Below are 18,223 nucleotides of genomic sequence, written 5' to 3'. Positions count from 1 at the left end.
AGGCGTGACGGAGTTGTTGCGGTTGCGAATTCAAGATTTTGCGGGAGGAGAAAAGCAAAGAGCAGGGCTAAGAATACCGAAATTGACGTTCAGGGATTGTTTTGGGGGCAGCGGGAGTTGTACCTTCCTGTTGCTTGTTTCGAGGTGTAGAAAGTAAACAACACTAAGCCGGATTGGGACAGCGGGGTATGCAAGTACTTGCGAACATGCCGCGCCGTATTTTGGCAGTTGGCGGGTAACCCTTGCTACTGTATCATTGCTCGTACTACCTGGTACTATTGCTACTATATTCTACTACCAGCTACTTTCTTCTACTATCGCTATAATCTTCTACTACCAGTTACTTTCTTCTACCTATCGCTACTATCTTGTACTATCGCAGATTTATAATTCGCTCATATTTCTCTACCTATTCAAAGTGTTTGAAAACTGTGAAATCCAGCTCCCAACCACTTGATTACCGCCCGGATAATAATACTTGAGCAGTACCTTGCCAAAAGTTGGGGGGCTGGCTTAGTCCCCGTCTTTTAGACGCCCACTTCCCTGCCAACCCGCCGTGACGCAAGTATGTACCTTTTCTGCATTAGAAGCAAGGTAGGTACCTAACTGAAGCACTTACAGCGACAAGATGCGATTTTCCACATAATTGATGTCTATCCAATGATAACGGGAGAGAGAAAAAAGAAAGGATCCAATCGAGAGCATTGAGAAATCCTCATTCCTGGCTGATATGTAAAGAGTAATCATTGACGTACGAAGATAGTACAGTGCATCCGTCTGATATTGTTTGTTTGTAACGCAAGCGGGCCATCTTGCCCGTATTTTGCAAGACCATAATATAAATCACCCTAGAATTAATCTCGGCCAGCCAACGAATGGTTGCTCCCTTTGACTAAACTCCCTCGAACCCGTGTCTTCTTAATAATTGAGAATATCTATTCTTTTCACCCATTTAGAGATGTATGCATAAGCGCAACCCAATCCTACTCTCAAAGTCTTGTGTCAAATAGCGACTTCAAGATACCAAACAAACCTGTATAGAAACCAAACCCGTGAACCCAAACAACTAATCACATTCAAGATAGTATCCAATAAAAACGCGCTAAAGGTCGATTTTGTGGTAAAGCTGCAAGAAGCAGAATAGGTTAGACCACAAGGGAAGATGTCTCTGGAGGGCGGACGTGAAACAATTTCTGATAGGCAGATCGCCTCGTCTTCGACGCGCGCTGCATCCCCAATCACCAGCGCGTTCTCCCTGGGCCATTCTGCGCGTCCTCAGTGGTGTCATAGGTGAGAACACGAATCTGCACTTCACAAAGATCTTTAACACCCTGCAAATTAGCACTGTTACCTAAGATGCAAGGTGGGGAGGTAAAGACAGGAACCATCTTCCGCATCACGTTGTTAGTACTCACCTAGCTTTTCCCAACCAGATCATCAAATCATCCTGCCTTCCTTCAGACGGTAATACACTGCTTTCCTCTCCAAAAGGGAACGGTGACTGACGAGTTGGTCTACTTACAAACCATTCCCCCTCCTCGAGTTCCGCAGGTATTACATCTACCTCCCAATTCAAGGCTTTCATATCTTTAACCTGCAATACCCACCATCCTTTCCAGTTACTCTCCGCACAAACCAGCTGCCAAAAGATCCAGGGAAATTGATCGCCTTTGCAAAATGCCCATTGTCTCCTTAGTTGTGCAGCCCTTCGGGCAGCATGCTCTTTATCTCTGACGGGCTGTGAGCGTGCCTTGCCCTTGCCTTGGTCTTTGTTAGAACTGCTTTTCTTTTCCTCACACTCCTCCTTGCACTGATTCGACGTTTCATCCTTGCACTCTCTACTATACTCTTTTTTGCATTCTTCATTACCCTTCTCCTTGGACTCCTCTTTCTTGTCCGACGCGACTATTATTGGCATTCAACAGATAGCTCGCCCAACTTGGTAGTCTTCCCACACTTGTTAAACTGTGATAAACGGCCGTTTTAGAGCCTTGGTAACACGAACCATGTCTGCCCTGGTCGGATGTTGGAGATTGGAATATTTTATGTTCAATGATGATGGTTGTCTTGTAGAACTGGAGCAGCAACGCGAGTTGTCCTCTTGCAGCCTGCGTGTTGGATTCGCCCTCGGGATCTGAGAAGATGGAAGACAACGTCGAGCTTGCTCTGCCGTTGGGAGTATGAAGTTGCACATATGAACTATACTAGTGGAAACCTCGGATTGCGGCCGAATCCTTCGAAGTCTTGATGCTCACTCTGAGGGGAAGCCACCCCAAAATTGAATACATATATGTCACTCGATGGGTTTGCCCCTATAGATCTACCTCAACACAGGTGATTTTTCGTTTGTTGGAAACTTTATTTAATCGGCCATCCGTCCATGAATACCTCCAACTTATAAGCTTTGCGGCTTCTCCAGCAGAGGCTTGCGGCTCGCCCATCGGATCGAAGCTCCGAGAAATTGGGGCGGCCATTAAAAGTCTCGGCCAATGTATGACACTTAATAGAGAATAACAGTTCATACTGGGTTAATTGTACGAATCTAGATTATTGAGATAGAGTTTGCGTTACCTTAGATGATTAACTTGCTGGAGCAGTTGAAGTGGTCACCAATGAACATACCCTGTAGCTCCATCAGAAAGGCATGTGGTCGAACTCATGGCCACGAAAACAAGATAATCACATATGAGATTCAGAGAAAATGCGAGTAAATGAATGGTAAAAACGTCAATTAAGCTAAAGTACTAGTTGGGATTGGCATAATCCATGAGACGTCTTGAATTGAATGAGGTTCTAGTAGAGGACTTGCGGCTGAGGGGTAGATCAGCGCTGGTATGGAAACGAGCCCCATGACATCCGATTTATTGGTTCGGCACTTTAAAGTACTTGCGTAATACCTTTGTTTATACGCACATCTTCATGCTAGCAAAGGATTCTGCCTGGTACCGCATAGGTAGTCCAAGAACAATGGGAGCTAAGCTGAGACACACTCTAACTTGTAAGGCAGTCATTTGACATACCCAAAACATCAGCCCGATGCTCTCAATTGTATTAACTTCATCAACTCGCCTCACATTCATAAGACAAACATTTTTATTCTTCATCTGAATAGCATCTGCACTGATAGATGCTACTCTTCAGCTACATACGCTCATTTGCCCCTTCTTGTCCATAACCAACCTTATTCATTACATGTATACATACCGTCATGTTTATCCTTGCTTTCCTCCCCGTGGTGATCGCCTCATATAAACACACCAAACAAGAATATTGCTCCATATATGCCGTGGCGACCAACTGTCGCCCGCCACCAGGTTCTTTCCTGCACATCCCCGCAAGAGATCTCGCCTCCGATGAGGCAAAGACTGGAATCCTCGAAGATGCCTTCTCCGCGCTCGCCGTGCTACAGAATGAATACTACCAAATTGGACAAAATACATGGCCATCGGCGATAGACTGGACCGCGGCAGTCACCGAGACCGTCGTTTCTGGCATGCTGTCAACCCTCACCAAGTCGATAGACTTGATCGTCCCGGGCATTACGCCCAGTATCCGAGAAGCGCAAGAAAACCTCATCTCGTCAGTATACGACCAAGTGGTTGGCTATCACTTTGCGCAGGATATAGTTGCCATCCGAGACCAGGTATGCCCTTCCCATTGCTCGCTTGTCCCCAAGTTATATTCCCCAAGTTATATCCTTGGCTTAGAGAGACATTCCTATCTAGGCCTTTGATGACATATTATGGGTGGTGCTTGGCTGGATAGAGGCCGTGAATTTCGCTCGATCGCATGACGGCATCCGCTTCCCCGAAGCTGAGCACAGCCCCAATGCTAGTTTCCCTACTGACGTCCATGCCGCTTTGGCATTGCTGCCATGGCGCGGCCATCTCTGGATCCCGTCCTTCCAGAGCCGGGCGAAAAGCTTCTGGCTTCTTGGGGCTCAGGGCTGGGATACGGCATTGTGCCACGGCGGCATGGTCTGGAACCCCCGTCTGGAGCCTTACAAGAACGCCATCACGAATGAGCTGTACATTTCAGCTTCGATTTCCATGTATCAGCACATGAGCAACGGAAGTGTCGCTGATAAGGATCCGCTACATCTCCAAGCGGCGATTGAGGGCTACAAATGGCTCGTAAACAGCAACATGATGAACCGTGAAGGCCTGTATGCTGATGGGTTTCACGTCGGCCGACGAAAGCATGGGGGCGTGGAGTGCAACATTCGCGATGAAATGGTGTACACTTACAACCAGGGCGTGCTACTCACTGGCCAACGAGGGCTGTGGGATGTGACGGGGAGCCCCTCGTACCTAGAAGACGGCCATAACCTTATCCAGGCCGTCATCAAGGCCACCGGCTGGAGCTTGAAGACGAACCGGCCAATAGATTCGGTGGATGTATCTGCAAAGCTGCCCAAATGGAGAGGACTTGGTCGGGGTGGTATCCTAGAAGAGAAGTGTGATGCAAGTGGAACATGCTCTCAGGACGGCCAGACATTCAAGGGCATATACTTTCACCATCTGACTGCGTTTTGTCGGCCCTTGGATGAGGATAACCTCAACGATGGCGATTACGTCGACGTGGATGGCTTCACTCGTGTCAAGGCTGCTCACAAATCAGCTTGTCACGCGTATCTGGGTTGGATTAAGCACAACGCTTTGGCAGCGCTGACATCTCGAGACAGTCGAGGACGCTTTGGCATGTGGTGGGGCTCAGCACTTTTTGGCAACATTCACGTATCTCTGGCAAGGGACGGAATCGACCATGATGCTGTAAATGCCACCGACTACCGTAAGGACGGAACCCCGAATGATGATCTCTGGGGTCGGGATTCAAGATGGCTGCCAGGATCTCGAAAGAGAGGGCTGGGCAAGCAAGTTACACCAGAAGACTACAAGAAGATGGACATGTTGGATTTGACGGAGAAACCTATGAGGAAACCAAAACCGCGTCCAAGCGACCCTAACGATCGCGGCAGAGGACGCACAGTGGAAACCCAGGTGGGAGGCGTCGCCGTGCTTCGCGCCTATTGGGACATCTCGCAGTCACTATCGTCATGAGTGTCATTTGTGGCTGAGACTTTTTGGCACTGTACCCAGCAAAGCAAAGTTGCATCAACTTGACTCTTTCGGTTTCGTTTAACCTCGTTTTACCGTTTGATCTTAGTCTGGGTTCAACTTCATGGCAGCAACCTTGTCTTTTTGACCTCCCTTTGAAAAAACTAGGCAGTAAAAACCCGCTGGTCGGCATCAAGGCGTCCTGACGCTCCGATCTGGAAATGGCCGATTGGGTGGATGCGGCCCCGATGGTGGAGGCGCGGAGCCGGATCGTCTCCAGGGGCTAGGCCAGATCGAGCAGAACGATTCGAGATACGCACAATACGCTCCTGGGAGGCCGCGTGGAGAGAGGCACAGCCTTGGTCCCTGATCTGAGCCTCGAGAGGAAGAGGCGGTGCGAATGCAGGATATAAAGTCGTCATGCAGTTTCGCTCTAGTATTTGGAATTTGCATCGTTAGCATAGTAGCTTTAAACTTGTATAAAGATTCGTCTCTTATCTCTCATTGTCTCATCACACATACTCCCTACATACCTCGTCTTCTTTTAATCAATCATTGTAACCGGAGACTTTTGTGAACCACCCTGTCTCATCCGTCTCATCCTTCGCGCATCATTTCCTCGGCGCCGCTTACACAAGACATCAACGTCTCGGCTACATCACCTGCATAGTATTACTTACTCTCCAAACTCGTCCAATCACCACCAAAAACAAATAATGGCCCTGCTTATTGGCCTCGTGGCCGCCGCCGCTCGAACAATGGCCAACCACGACGATAACGGTCGGCAAAACCGCAATAATGGATATAACAATGGATACAACAACGGCCAATACTACGACAACCAAAGCAACGGCCGCAGCAACAACTACAGCGGTGGTTATCCCAATAGCTACAACAACGGCTACAATAATGGCTACAACAACGGCTGTGGTAGCAACAACTACAATGCCTCCCCTTATGCCGCTTACCCACCACAAATGATGGTCAGCCGTCGGGAAGAGCGTCGGATGGGTAGGAGAATGCGCAAGGCAGAGCGCAAAGCAAGGGATGCCGACATGGTCCTATCCCTGATGAACTCTGGTTCGCGAGCGGGCCGCCGCTCACCCGTGCCTCAATATTCAAATATGCAACCTCAACCTGGTAATGGTGGCGTGCCTTACATGCAGCGTGGTGACAACTCAAGAAGTCAAGCCATGTATCACCCCGCACAGCAAGGGGTCATGGATCCAGAACCGGAAGGGTCTCAATGGCGGGATATCCAGAGTCGCGACCGGCCGACCAGCCGAGGGGATCTGCACCCAGCAAGCTCGTCGGAAAGTCTACCGACATATGAGCAGGTAGTCCGAAAATCTGGCAAGTCTTGAGAAGAGATGGCTTTGGAGAAGTAGCGTGGAGAAAGAGGAGTGGCCATGTTTTTGATTCCCCTGCATGATTGCTTGCATAATGGGCTGTTATTTGAAACTTGTATTGATTGATTGCTGCTGGTGACGTGGAATGATAGATTGGGCGCATAAAGGAATTATCTCATCTGGCAGATGATTCGTCCTAGATACCATTGGAGTTAGTAATATATGCTTGGTCTTTTACTGTACTGAAAGAGTTGTAGTAATAATGAAGGCTGCGCTGCGCGGATTGAATCGAATCAGTGGGTGATAAGAAGCCTTGAGTGCAATCAAATGCGGGCTCCGATATCGATGCGCTCTTGCGCCATGTCTTGATTGACTCAGCTCTGCACACCCAAGCTCAATTGCATGCATGCTTTGGTGGAATCTTCCGCCGGTTTGGCTTGTATCTTGACAAACTTACCTCTTGGCTTATTCCACATGCTCTGAAGCGTCTGTATTGCCAAAGAGAGCCATTTTCGCCATATAAAAGCATGCCCGCATACCGATTAGCATTGTCGGACTTCTCATTGCATCGGGGCGGTCGCTAGTATACGCCACCTTTTTTTCCCAAAAAAAAACTCGGAGGGTCCGATTTATCGGAGGTCATCATCCTCGCCGGCGTCAGTCAGACTGGCCTTTCTTTCTTTACACCGCACCAAACAAACAAGAGGCAGAATTAAGACGAGAATCCGCATCACCGATTCGAAAATTTGCCTTCGAGATGCCGGGCCTCAATGGCACAACATTAATGCCCAACGGCGCCACGGGCACCCATGGGACTCGCAGGCCATCAACGTCATCGGCCATGAGAGCTATGGCCTTGACAGAATACAGCGCGAATCCATCACCACCACCCGAGACGGTCGAAGAGGGCGCATCGCTGGTGCCAGAAGAATTTCAACTTCCCGATGGTCACCCTGACGTGAGTAACTCTGGGCAATGCCTTTTCTTTCTTCTTTTGCTCCCTTTTGCGAAGATAAGGAAGATTGTAGGACCAAGAGGACTGACGTGTTTGGCTTAACGGAGCAGTACCTGCGCATGATTGCCAGCGCAACCTCACGAGTTTACGAGGCCTGCAAGACCACGCCGCTGTCCCCAGCCGTTAACCTGAGCAACCGACTAGAGTGCAATGTTTTGCTCAAGCGCGAGGATCTGCAGCCCGTCTTCAGCTTTAAGCTGCGCGGCGCATACAATAAGATGGCCCATCTTGACCCGGCCGAAAGCTGGAAGGGTGTCGTCTGCTGTTCGGCCGGAAACCATGCCCAGGGAGTCGCCTACTCTGCCCGAAAACTCAAGATTCCCGCCACCATTGTCATGCCTGAGGGCACGCCAAGCATTAAGCATTTGAATGTTGCGCGCCTTGGCGGCCATGTGGTTTTGCACGGCGCAGACTTTGACGCTGCAAAGGAAGAGTGCGCACGACGTGCGAAGCACGATGGACTCATCAACATTCCTCCTTTCGACGACCCCTATGTCATTGCCGGCCAAGGGACCATTGGTAATGAAATGTTTGGACAGGTCAACATGGCCAAAGTTGAAGCCATCTTTTGTGGAGTTGGAGGCGGCGGCCTCATAGCAGGCATTGGCTTGTTTGTCAAGAGAATGGCACCTCATGTTAAAATCATTGGCGTTGAGGCATCAGATGCAAATGCCATGGCACAGTCTTTGAAGCTGGGGAAGAGAGTCATGCTTCAAGAAGTCGGCTTATTTGCAGATGGCGCCGCCGTAAAGATCCCTGGAGAGGAGACGTTCCGCATCTGCCGCGAGGTTGTGGACGAAGTTATCGAGGTCTCCACGGATGAGATCTGCGCTGCCATCAAAGACATGTACGACGATACCAGATCCGGATTGGAGCCGGCGGGCGCCCTGTCTATAGCTGGCTTGAAGAAATACGTTGCGCGCCAGCCTTCCGTCGACGCCAAGAGAACGCTCATTGCGGTGACCTCGGGCGCCAACATGAACTTTGACCGGTTGAGATTTGTTGCCGAACGTGCCACATTGGGTGAGGGCAAGGAGGTCTTGATGGCCGCTACCATCCCAGAGCGTCCTGGGGCCTTTGCCAAGCTCGTCGACACCATCATGCCTCGTCCAGTAACGGAGTTTTCCTACCGCTACTCATCTGGTAACGTTGCCAATGTCCTCATCGGTCTCTCTATCACAGTACCGGCTGCCCAAAGGGTCGAGGAGGTGCGGTCACTTATGGAACGTATCCGAGCCGAGGGCATGGACGTGACTGATCTATCCAACGACGAGCTCGCCAAAAGTCATGTGCGTTATCTCATCGGCGGACGCACCGGCGTGGGGAACGAAAGGGTCTTCATGTTCAACTTCCCTGAGCGGCCAGGAGCGCTAGAAAAGTTCCTGACAACTCTGAGACCAAAGTTCAACATCAGCCTGTTCCAGTATCGTACATATGGCGGAGACGTGGCCAAGGTACTGGCAGGGATCCAGTGCCCACCGGAAGAGAATGCCGAACTGGAGCAGTTCCTGGAGGAGCTTGGATACCCTTCCGAGGAGTGCACCGACTCGGCAGTTTTCAACATGTTCTTGAAAAGCACCAGCCCATAAGGCGGCAGGGGGGAGTATGTTTGAGTTACGGAACCACATCCGCGGCGTTGGGTGAATGATTATGTGTTCAAGGGAGCCCGGTTATTATTTTTAGGGCCTCTGTTTTGGTCGCAGGCTGGGTTAAAGGCCCCGACTGGGAAGCTGCAAAATAGACATGATGCGATGGTTACATGTGAAGCCGAGAGACGGTTCAAGGATCTACGGAGGACAAGATGAAAAGCGGTTGGATGCATGCTTGGTAGTTCGGAAATCTCCGAAGACGTGGGCATGGTATGTTGACAATGACCCAATTTGATTGGCGATGCATTTGCACCTGGGCTGCCACTGGGCGGCTCACGAAGGATTTCCTTCTCATTTTCGGTTGTACGTGTACTCTTTGTACGACCTGTGCCATTTTAGAAAATGATGATCCCGTAGAGCTACTGGGATCTGCCAACTGAATGAAGAGGATATGAATCACAATGACTGAATGACTGACTACATGCCGTGCCCCTTTTTGAGAGATGCAGTGCCGAAACACCCATTTGATCTCTTCCTCCGCCAATGATCTGATCGATCCATCAATGGGTCCATCCGGTAAGAACTTAGAGAGCTCGGCCCATTCGAGTCAAGGCCAGGAACGGATGTGAAAAATTTGCGGATGATGACGAGTGCAAATCGGACTTTGACAAACAAGGAAGCCAGAGAGGAGAAAAGGAAAATAACAGATTGATAAGCTCAAACTGGCAAACAAAACAACCCGGGGCGGTCAAACAACTGGATGTGGAATTGTCGGCAGAATGTGAAAGGGCAGGTACGATGAGGAGGCCTCTAGTCAGCTTGGGGGCGCTTTTCTTGGCCCCCCTTTTCGACATGTGCGCAAGTGCGCTGACACGATGTACATGACAGAATGATATCAAGTCCCATGATGAGATTAGATTCTGTACGGCTATGGTAAGATGAAACAGAAATGAGGGTGAGAGAGGGCGGTGCTGTGGGTGATGTCAACGATGAAACCCAAGGTAAAGTAGGGCAGGTAAGTGTGTTGTAATGCGGCATGGACGAGTTTAGTGGTGTCTGAAGTAAACAGCTCAACTTGAGACATACCTGTACTCGTACCTGTGCTTATACCACATGGGGACTCCGCCATTGGATCTTTGTAGGTCAGACGGAGATTATTCTCCAATTTCGCCGTCAAAAGGCGTACAGTAGTCAGTCGTGCATGCCGAGCAGCCAAGTGTTACCTGGCACTAATCAGTAAGAAAAGATATTGATGGCCTTGAAATTCCATTCTGGTGAGTGCTGATGCTTGGAACTGCCCAGGTAGGAATGGCTCGACCTGCTCTATTTATATACCGAGCCGTACATGCACGATTAAGCCCAGGTCAGCATCGCTACGGAACGCTTGTCCTAGGTGCATGTGGTAGCAGTGCGTTTAGGAGGGAGTGTGAGCGCGGAAAGGGTGCGCATGCGGCTTGGCTTCTGGAGGAATATGCAAGGCACGCGTAATATTACGGCAAGGCACGGGGAATATGTATCTACGATGCCGTTTCTATTCCCTTGCGCTTCTTTCGTCGCGCTCTCATTTTCCTTTTTTTGTTTCTTCTTGTTTCCTTCTAGAAAGATAGATAGCTTCTTCGTATATGTATCCTTGCTGTGAGATCCGCGCGACGGCTAGCTGCAAAAAAGACACCCGAACAGCACAAGGATCATGGATGGTTCAGAAGGGCCGTCTGGCAGCTAGGCTTCCAACATTCTTCTGTATCTCTTCTTCCTGCTAGGGGCCCTGGTCCATGCGTTATGCTCAGTTCCATCCCGAGCGCATGGATCGTTTAGCGCCCCGTGCGGCAGGAAGCCGTACTAAACCTGTAGTACCTGTACACCTTGACTCAGTCAAGCACTCGACTCTACAGACTCGGATGCAGCGGTGCGTGGCAACGGCGCCGTAATTAGTGAGTGCGTGGTGGTGTAACAGAGGGATCCAAAATACAATTGAATGGCCAGCAAACACTGTCTAGTTGATTAGAAGAGATTTGATGTCCTGCGCATGTCAGCCTTGAAGGATCGTGGTGGCGTTTCATTGAACGGTGGTTGCGCATGTACATCTACCTGCTGTGTTGATATTCGCATGTATTCTTGGCCTGCTAGGCAGGGTACCATTAGACGGATCTCTTGGGATTCTGCGAGGCTTCGGTTAGCAATCTAATCCACCGTGTGTTTCAAGCGAGATGCACAAACGTTGGTAGATCTATCTGGTGCTGTCAAGATATATGCCATCGACGTGTAACTCGACACATCCCACATAATAGGCACGAAATCATCATTTGTTTTTTTTTCCTTTCTGAAGGCTGCAAGCATTGCCACGTTCTCAGGGGACCTTCGTTGTGGAAATGGAAAGCATTGGCGCCGCTGGCGTCATGCAGATTTCGGCATTAAGCCGGTAGGTAGCTCGGCTCCAGCCTCCCTTTGGTTAGAACTTCGGCACGATAAAATGCCAGCATAGCAGGGCACCTTCACCGAAGAGATGGAAGGCAATCTCATTACTCGTAGTGCCCGATGCAGGCCGTTCCAGCTGCTTAATGTGTATGCCAACTAAGGACTATCAAAGAAGACATGCGACGTGGATCAAAATTTTTCGTCTGTTCGCTGCATGGATCTGATGTCGCATCAATCTGAAATTTCAACGTAAACCTTGTTGTTTGCTAGCCCTGTCCTGAGGCTCTTGGGTACTGTCTGGGCTGGTACAACTGCTTTGGCTGCACGGAGTACCTGTACTTCCCATTGCTGTTGTACTGTATTTGTGCGAGTACAGGCGCATACACACCTTGCCTCGACAAGGCTCGACAATCTGTCATCCTCTCAATCCGGTCTCATTGCCCTTCACTTGGACACACACCCCCTCGAAATCGTGGCGGTCCTTTTTGGGGGGGATTTTCCTTTCGGGGTTGCCGCTGATCTTCCATCATTTCGGCTGTTGTTTGCTTGGTGCTGCAGGGCTTCTGCAGGCTGTCGCTCGCTGGAAGCCAGTGGAGGCTAACGGCCAGCTCGCCACGCCAACCTTGGAAAAAACCCACCGCTTGGAGCTACCCCACGTCAACGTCAAAAAGCTGCAGCATCCATACCGTAGCCGGCCTGATTGTCTAATATGGTGTGTGTGTGCATGTGTGTGCGTGTCTGTCTCTTTTGCGCAATGACCCTCTGGCTGTCCTTCGACCCTCCCTCATCTTCTCTCCAACTCGACGGCCTGGACTCGATTTCATCTGCTCACTAATCCTCGAGGTCGCATAGCAGACACGGCCTGGACACACCCCTTTACACTTACGACTGGCTACTCCTGACGTTATAGCGTTGCCCACGGGGATTGCTATATCCTCTGTGAGAAACCTCTCCGCCACTTTGCTGGGCTGTCGTTGTTTGCTAATGCCCTCGACCTAGCCTGTTGGCTGCCGGCACGCGACCGCTTCCGCTCTAGAATCAGAGCCCAGTGACCATAAACGGTGGCCGGGGTCGCTGAGGGTTCGTTTTTCATCCATTCTTGGGTCGACGTCAGCATAGCGAAGCTTTGCACCACCTCCAAGCTTTCGCTCCTTTCGACGAAATAGTCGGTGACAGTCGGGCACCGCCGCCATCACCGCGACATCCCTGGCCCGATATCGCTTACCCGCTGCATAATTCCGAAGCGTTTGTATCAACCTTGTCGGTAGATGAGTTCCGTTGCGAAGAATATATGCGAAGCCGCCGCTACTGTATGAGCGACAGCAGGGCATCCGTTAGCCTCATCCGAAAGAGCATGGTCCGGGGTTTATCACAACACTACCAACCTCAGCAGCGAAGACTTACAACTCGCGGACACACGCAAAAACCGATTAATCCAAGGCAGCGTGGGAGACGCTCGCCCTGAGCAGGCAGTATCTCTGAGGCTGCTTGGGAACGTGCGGTGCGGGTAACCGCAAAAGGGCTTCAGCGCGCCTTGAAACAAGTCGACCCTGCAAGGGTAGCCGCACCCAGATCCCACCCGGCCGAGCATCACAATGAGACGCAATCGCTCTCCGAGTGCGCCTTCGCACTATCGGGCGCTGGGACATCAACATGGCAACGGCGCAGAATCAGATCCAGTCTCTCTCATCCGGTCATTCAACGTCGAAAATAACCCTACACGGCCGATGCGACCATCCCCGCTTACCGCCTCGACCATCAGAGACATGCCATTGGATCTGGTAGATCGCATCAGAGCCTTTCCCCTCTTTCTTTCTGCGTCGGAAGAGTTTTTAGTAGCAATTGGCAATCACTTGAAACCGCAAGTACATGGACCCAACGACCACATTGTCACGGAGGGGGATGACGCAAAGGCCATGTACTGGCTGGTGCGAGGCGTTGTCGCCGTCACCTCGAGAGACGGCGAGGCCGTTTACGCAGAACTCAAAGCTGGCGCCTTTTTCGGCGAGATCGGAGTGCTCATGGACATGCCTAGGACCGCCACCATCGTCGCCCGAACCAAGTGCCTGCTGCTGGTGTTGAAAAAGGAAGACCTTCAAACGGTCATGCCAAGCTTCCCAGAGATGGAGAAGGCCATTCGACAGGAAGCGCAGGAAAGACTAAGCGTGCTCAAGAAAAAACGACTGGAACGTGGCGCCTCCCTCAAATCCCCCAAAAGCGAGTTCACTCCACGCACTACGAACCCAGGCGAAGTGTCGACTGGAGAGACCGGCGCGATCAAAGACGGCGCGGTGATCAAGTCCAAGAAGCGGAAATCTCCAAGCCCCAGCGTAATCGAAGACCCGGCCCTCGGCAGTGCTCTGGGTAGCGGTTTTGTCAACATCCGAAAGACGCTCAAAGAGCTCCCTCTCTTTACCTCTCTGCCGCCTGACATCCTCCACTTTCTAGGATTAAGTGTGCAACCGAAAACCTACCCGCCCTTCACCGACATAGTATGCCAAGGCACCCCTGGTCATGAGATCTTTTTCGTTGTACGAGGCGAAGCAGAGGTTATTCATCAACAGCCGAAGACAGATAAAGAAGCAGAAAGCCTGACCAGATCGATCCAAAAAAGGCCACGACTGAAAACTGGACAATACTTTGGAGAGGTCGCTAGTTTGGGCCTGTCTCGTGGTCGAACGGCAACGGTCAGATCAATCACGACGGTGGAATGCTTAATGATACCGGGTGAAACCCTGGATGAGCTGTGGACACGATGTCCCCCGGATATCAAATTACAGGTGGAGCAAACAGCATGGCATCGCTACAACTACCGTGACGACGATGTCGACATGGCCGACGCAGACCAGCACGGCAAGACGAGCAAGTCAGACCCTCCAACGCCGAGACTCGCCCGCCTTAGCCTTCCTGATGACAACTTCGCAACACCTCTCAAGCCCATATCTGCGACTCCTAGGGATGATTCGGAAGTCATGGAGCCAAAGGACCCCGATCCTTTTTTGAGTGTTGATATGGAAAACTTGAGAAATCGAAGGCGCCATTCAATAGCACCGCCGACCACGCCCACCGAGGCTTCTCCAACCACGCCTACTCGACAAAATGGAGCGCGATCCCCGTTAGCACAGCCATCATCTCCCATTGCTTGGACTGCTCCAGACTTTGAATCTGATGTACCAGCAAAACGAGTCAAGACGCTGTCTCACCGGCCGCATTCTCTTCAGCCTTCATCTATCACAGACAACATCCTGGTACAAATTTTTCAGTATGCCGAAGTTGGCGAACTTTTGAGGCTGCGGCGTGTCTGTTCTCACTGGAAGACTCTCCTCACTACGTCTCCAAAGTTGTGCACATATGTCGACCTCTCCCACTATAACAGGAGGGTGACAGACCAAGCTATTATCGACAGTATTGCTCCCTTTGTTGGAACTCGGGCTCTCGTCATGGATCTGAATAATTGCTTCCACATCACTGACGAAGGGTTTTCCGTGCTGTGGCGGACCTGTGGTAAGAATGTGCAGAAGTGGAGGATGCGCTCGCTATGGGACGTCTCGGCGAACCAGATTCTCGAAATGAGCGAAAACGCCAAGGGCCTCAGGGAAGTCGACTGGAGCAACTGCCGAAAAGTTGGAGACAACCTCCTTGGCCGAGTTGTCGGATGGGTTGTTCCCGAACCGCCGCCCGTGAGCAGCAGCAAGGTTGTGATATCGAGCTCGGGGAAGAAGGCAAAGGAGAAGGCTGCCCAACAACCTTCGCCTACTATGCCAGCACCGGGAACAGTTATTGGTTGCTCCAAGTTGAACACACTGAACTTATCATACTGCAAACACATTACTGATCGATCAATGGGCCATCTCGCCGCCCATGCCTCGAGCCGGCTCGAGTCTCTGTCTCTCACCCGCTGCACATCGATTACGGACGCAGGGTTCCAGTCGTGGGCTCAGTTCAAATTTGAGAAGCTGACTCAACTGTGCCTGGCAGACTGCACTTACCTCTCTGACAACGCCATCGTAGCACTCGTCAACGCAGCCAAGAACTTGACCCATCTCGACTTGTCCTTTTGCTGCGCACTCTCCGACACTGCAACAGAGGTTGTCGCTCTTGGCCTGCCGAAGCTGAAAGAGCTAAGGCTGGCATTCTGCGGCAGCGCCGTGAGCGATGGCAGCTTGGAGAGCGTCGCTCTGCATCTTAACGAGCTCGAGGGTCTTAGCGTTCGAGGATGTGTCCGCGTGACGGGCAAAGGCCTGGAATACATCCTCAGAGGCTGCACACGCCTCAAGTGGGTCGATGTCAGCCAGTGCCGCAACCTTGAGCCTTGGCTTCGAGCAGGCAGTGTTTCGAAATGGGGGTTCGACAGCCGGACAGCAAAGACGGAGCTGACATCAGTGAACAGCTGGCCTACGACAGCGTTTGACAGCATGCTTGGAGACTTGCCAACGCCACGGAAGATGAGTGTAGCGATGCTCACCACACCAAGCTTCTTCCCGAGGCCTGGCGCTACCCTTATGGGCAAGAAAAGGAGGCCGCCTGTCAAGTTTGTGATAGAAAAGGGAACTGACGGGCTTAGATGATATGGCTTATTAACAAGGTCATCATCATCACCACCATCATCATTGTATTAGCGACAGCATGATTATCCATCTTGATGTTTTATGAGGGGGGTTTTTCTTTTGTACGAGGTGTACTTTATAGCATCAAACAACATGTATCTATTGACACTCATGAAAGGGGCATGACGGGGAGCTTTTACTGGTTGATTTTTCTTCTCTGGATGGCTATATTACAAAGCAAATGGGTACGAAATAAGGGTGATGAGCCGGGTACTTGGGGCTGGACAATCTCTCCCTTGTTGATGCATTTTTGGTCGGCAGTTAGATGGGAACATGTATGTATTTGGATAGCACGTAATTGCATATTGAACGATTTAATGGAAAGGAAAAACACGGCTTGACAAGCTAGAAACATAGGGAACATCAGAAGCACGCGGACTTTGGCGGAGTTCGGAGTACCGAAATCCAAGCTGCAAGAAATTGATCTGAAGCCATACAGGAAAACTGCGGCATTAGTCATCGAATACCTATTGTAAGCTGTGCTTGAACCTTCGGCGCCACTGCCGGAGCTTTCTACAGGCTTCCAACACGTGACGCGGATTTAGGTAGCGCAGGTATCGGGCCAACGTCATGGCCCGGCTTTACTGCGACGAGAGCTGTATATTATTCTGGAGCCGGCGGCAAGAGTTTCTTACTCATATAATTCACCAACTGCCATCTCCCCGCATTGGACAAACCATTGCATTGCGCTTCACATCAATCACCATATATCGACACAGAATAAACACCTAGCCAAATTACAAGGACTAGCGGTCCCAGCAATGTCATTTACGCTGAGCATTCAGCAGGGCCCCGCGCGCATTGCGCAGCAGCGGCTGCTCCCTGCACTCTCGAAATCTGCGTTCCGGACGTCGATGCGAAGCTTCCACCACCAGACACCCAAGCCGACCAGCGCCTTCTTCACCTCCCGCGTGGCCTCAGCGACGACTCGCCATGGCTTCGCACGATCATATTACCAGGAGGCTTCCACCCGACACCAGGCGGCGGCGAGCGGAACAGGGCTGCGAAAGCTGCTCGTCGGAGGCGCCATCTTTGGCGGTACGCTGGTTGCCATCAATACCGTCTTCAACCGCGAGACGAGAGAGGATGGAGGCATGCCGCTTTTTGAGCGGGAGTATCTGAACAACACATTTTTGCACACTGGTCTCGGCGTTGGCATCATCGGATTGACGGCGAGACAGATGGTGCAGACTGGATTTGTGTACCGACTGATGGTGACGAACCCGTGGGTTGTTGGACTGGGAGGATTGGCGCTCAGCTTTGCTACGATGATTGGAACTCGATCCATTAGCCCTGACAAGTGAGTATTAAACCCTGTCGTGCTTTTAAAGAAGGAAATGGTATGGTTTACTAACATGCGCATTCAATAGCTACGTTCCCAAGTACGCTCTCTGGACTGCTTTCAACGCCACTCAGGCCGCCTTTGTTGCCCCTCTGCTGGCCTTTGTCCCTGGTCCTCTGCTCGCCCGTGCCGGTCTCTACACCATTGCCATGATGGGTTCGCTGTCCGTCGTCGGTGCCACCGCCAAGCAGGAGAAGTACCTGTACATCGGTGGACCTCTGCTGGCCGGTGCCGCCATCGTCGCCGCCTCTGGTCTTGCGCCTCTGATCATCCCCGCCACCGCCGTCCGAACACTGGCCTTTACTGAGAACATCTGGTTGTACGGAGGTCTCGCCGTCTTTGGCGGCTTCACGCTGTATGATGTGCAAAAGGTGCTGCACCACGCTCGCCTTGCGCAGGCCGGAGTGATTAAGCGGGATCCCGTCAACGAGAGCATCTCGCTGGAGCTGGACTTTTTGAACATTTTCATCCGCATGGTGCAGATTCTCATGCTGAACCAGAACCGCAGAAAATAGAGGAATGAAGCGCGGAGACTATTGATTGCGGGGGTGTTTTATGGGTTAATTTTTTTCTTTCCCCTCAAGAAAAAAACTTGGTTGCGAGAGGTTATAAACTCCCCTCATTGGATGAATTATTTATGAAATACTCTTCTACGGGAGCACAGCACTTCCATTGTATCAATAAGTGAAGGAATTGAAAGAGAAAAAACATGTACAAAAAAATTAATAAAACTGAAATGAAATAAAGATTCAATTGTTGCAGTGTATTGATTAAGACTACATGACCCCTTTGGTTGAACTTGCAATGAGTGCGCTGTGAATGTGCGAATATATATACAAATGGGTATAC

The 18,223-nt window shown here is 50.9% G+C and overlaps 5 protein-coding genes across 5 annotated transcripts; 4 read left to right on the top strand and 1 right to left on the bottom strand.

Moving 5' to 3' along the window:
- Positions 1-1,238: 1,238 nt before the first annotated feature.
- On the bottom strand, positions 1,239-2,660 carry M431DRAFT_480924 (hypothetical protein; the record flags this gene model as incomplete). Its single annotated transcript, XM_024915912.1, has 4 exons — positions 1,239-1,331; positions 1,523-1,905; positions 2,006-2,166; positions 2,623-2,660. The coding sequence occupies 4 exons, from the start codon at positions 2,658-2,660 to the stop codon at positions 1,239-1,241; spliced, it is 675 nt and encodes a 224-aa protein (XP_024775063.1).
- Positions 2,661-3,208: 548 nt separating this feature from the next.
- On the top strand, positions 3,209-5,060 carry M431DRAFT_82245 (glycoside hydrolase family 76 protein; the record flags this gene model as incomplete). Its single annotated transcript, XM_024923139.1, has 2 exons — positions 3,209-3,643; positions 3,726-5,060. The coding sequence occupies 2 exons, from the start codon at positions 3,209-3,211 to the stop codon at positions 5,058-5,060; spliced, it is 1,770 nt and encodes a 589-aa protein (XP_024775062.1).
- A 713-nt stretch (positions 5,061-5,773) lies between these two features.
- M431DRAFT_480922 (hypothetical protein) lies at positions 5,774-6,421 on the top strand (the record flags this gene model as incomplete). Its single annotated transcript, XM_024915911.1, has 1 exon — positions 5,774-6,421. The coding sequence occupies one exon, from the start codon at positions 5,774-5,776 to the stop codon at positions 6,419-6,421; it is 648 nt and encodes a 215-aa protein (XP_024775061.1).
- A 769-nt stretch (positions 6,422-7,190) lies between these two features.
- Positions 7,191-9,010, top strand: M431DRAFT_82787 (hypothetical protein; the record flags this gene model as incomplete). The annotated part of the gene is made up of 2 exons (XM_024923219.1): positions 7,191-7,364; positions 7,472-9,010. 2 exons carry the CDS (start codon positions 7,191-7,193, stop codon positions 9,008-9,010), a joined length of 1,713 nt encoding a protein of 570 aa, XP_024775060.1.
- A 4,010-nt stretch (positions 9,011-13,020) lies between these two features.
- M431DRAFT_83959 (hypothetical protein) lies at positions 13,021-17,889 on the top strand (the record flags this gene model as incomplete). Its single annotated transcript, XM_024923375.1, has 3 exons — positions 13,021-15,951; positions 16,821-17,332; positions 17,403-17,889. The coding sequence occupies 3 exons, from the start codon at positions 13,021-13,023 to the stop codon at positions 17,887-17,889; spliced, it is 3,930 nt and encodes a 1,309-aa protein (XP_024775059.1).
- Between the last annotated feature and the right edge of the window lie 334 nt (positions 17,890-18,223).

Source organism: Trichoderma harzianum (assembly GCF_003025095.1).
Source record: "Trichoderma harzianum CBS 226.95 unplaced genomic scaffold M431scaffold_5, whole genome shotgun sequence".
In the NCBI taxonomy this organism is placed as follows: Eukaryota; Fungi; Ascomycota; class Sordariomycetes; order Hypocreales; family Hypocreaceae; genus Trichoderma; species Trichoderma harzianum.
Note: the sequence above shows the minus strand (reverse complement) of the source record. Positions and strands in the feature narration are given on the sequence as shown.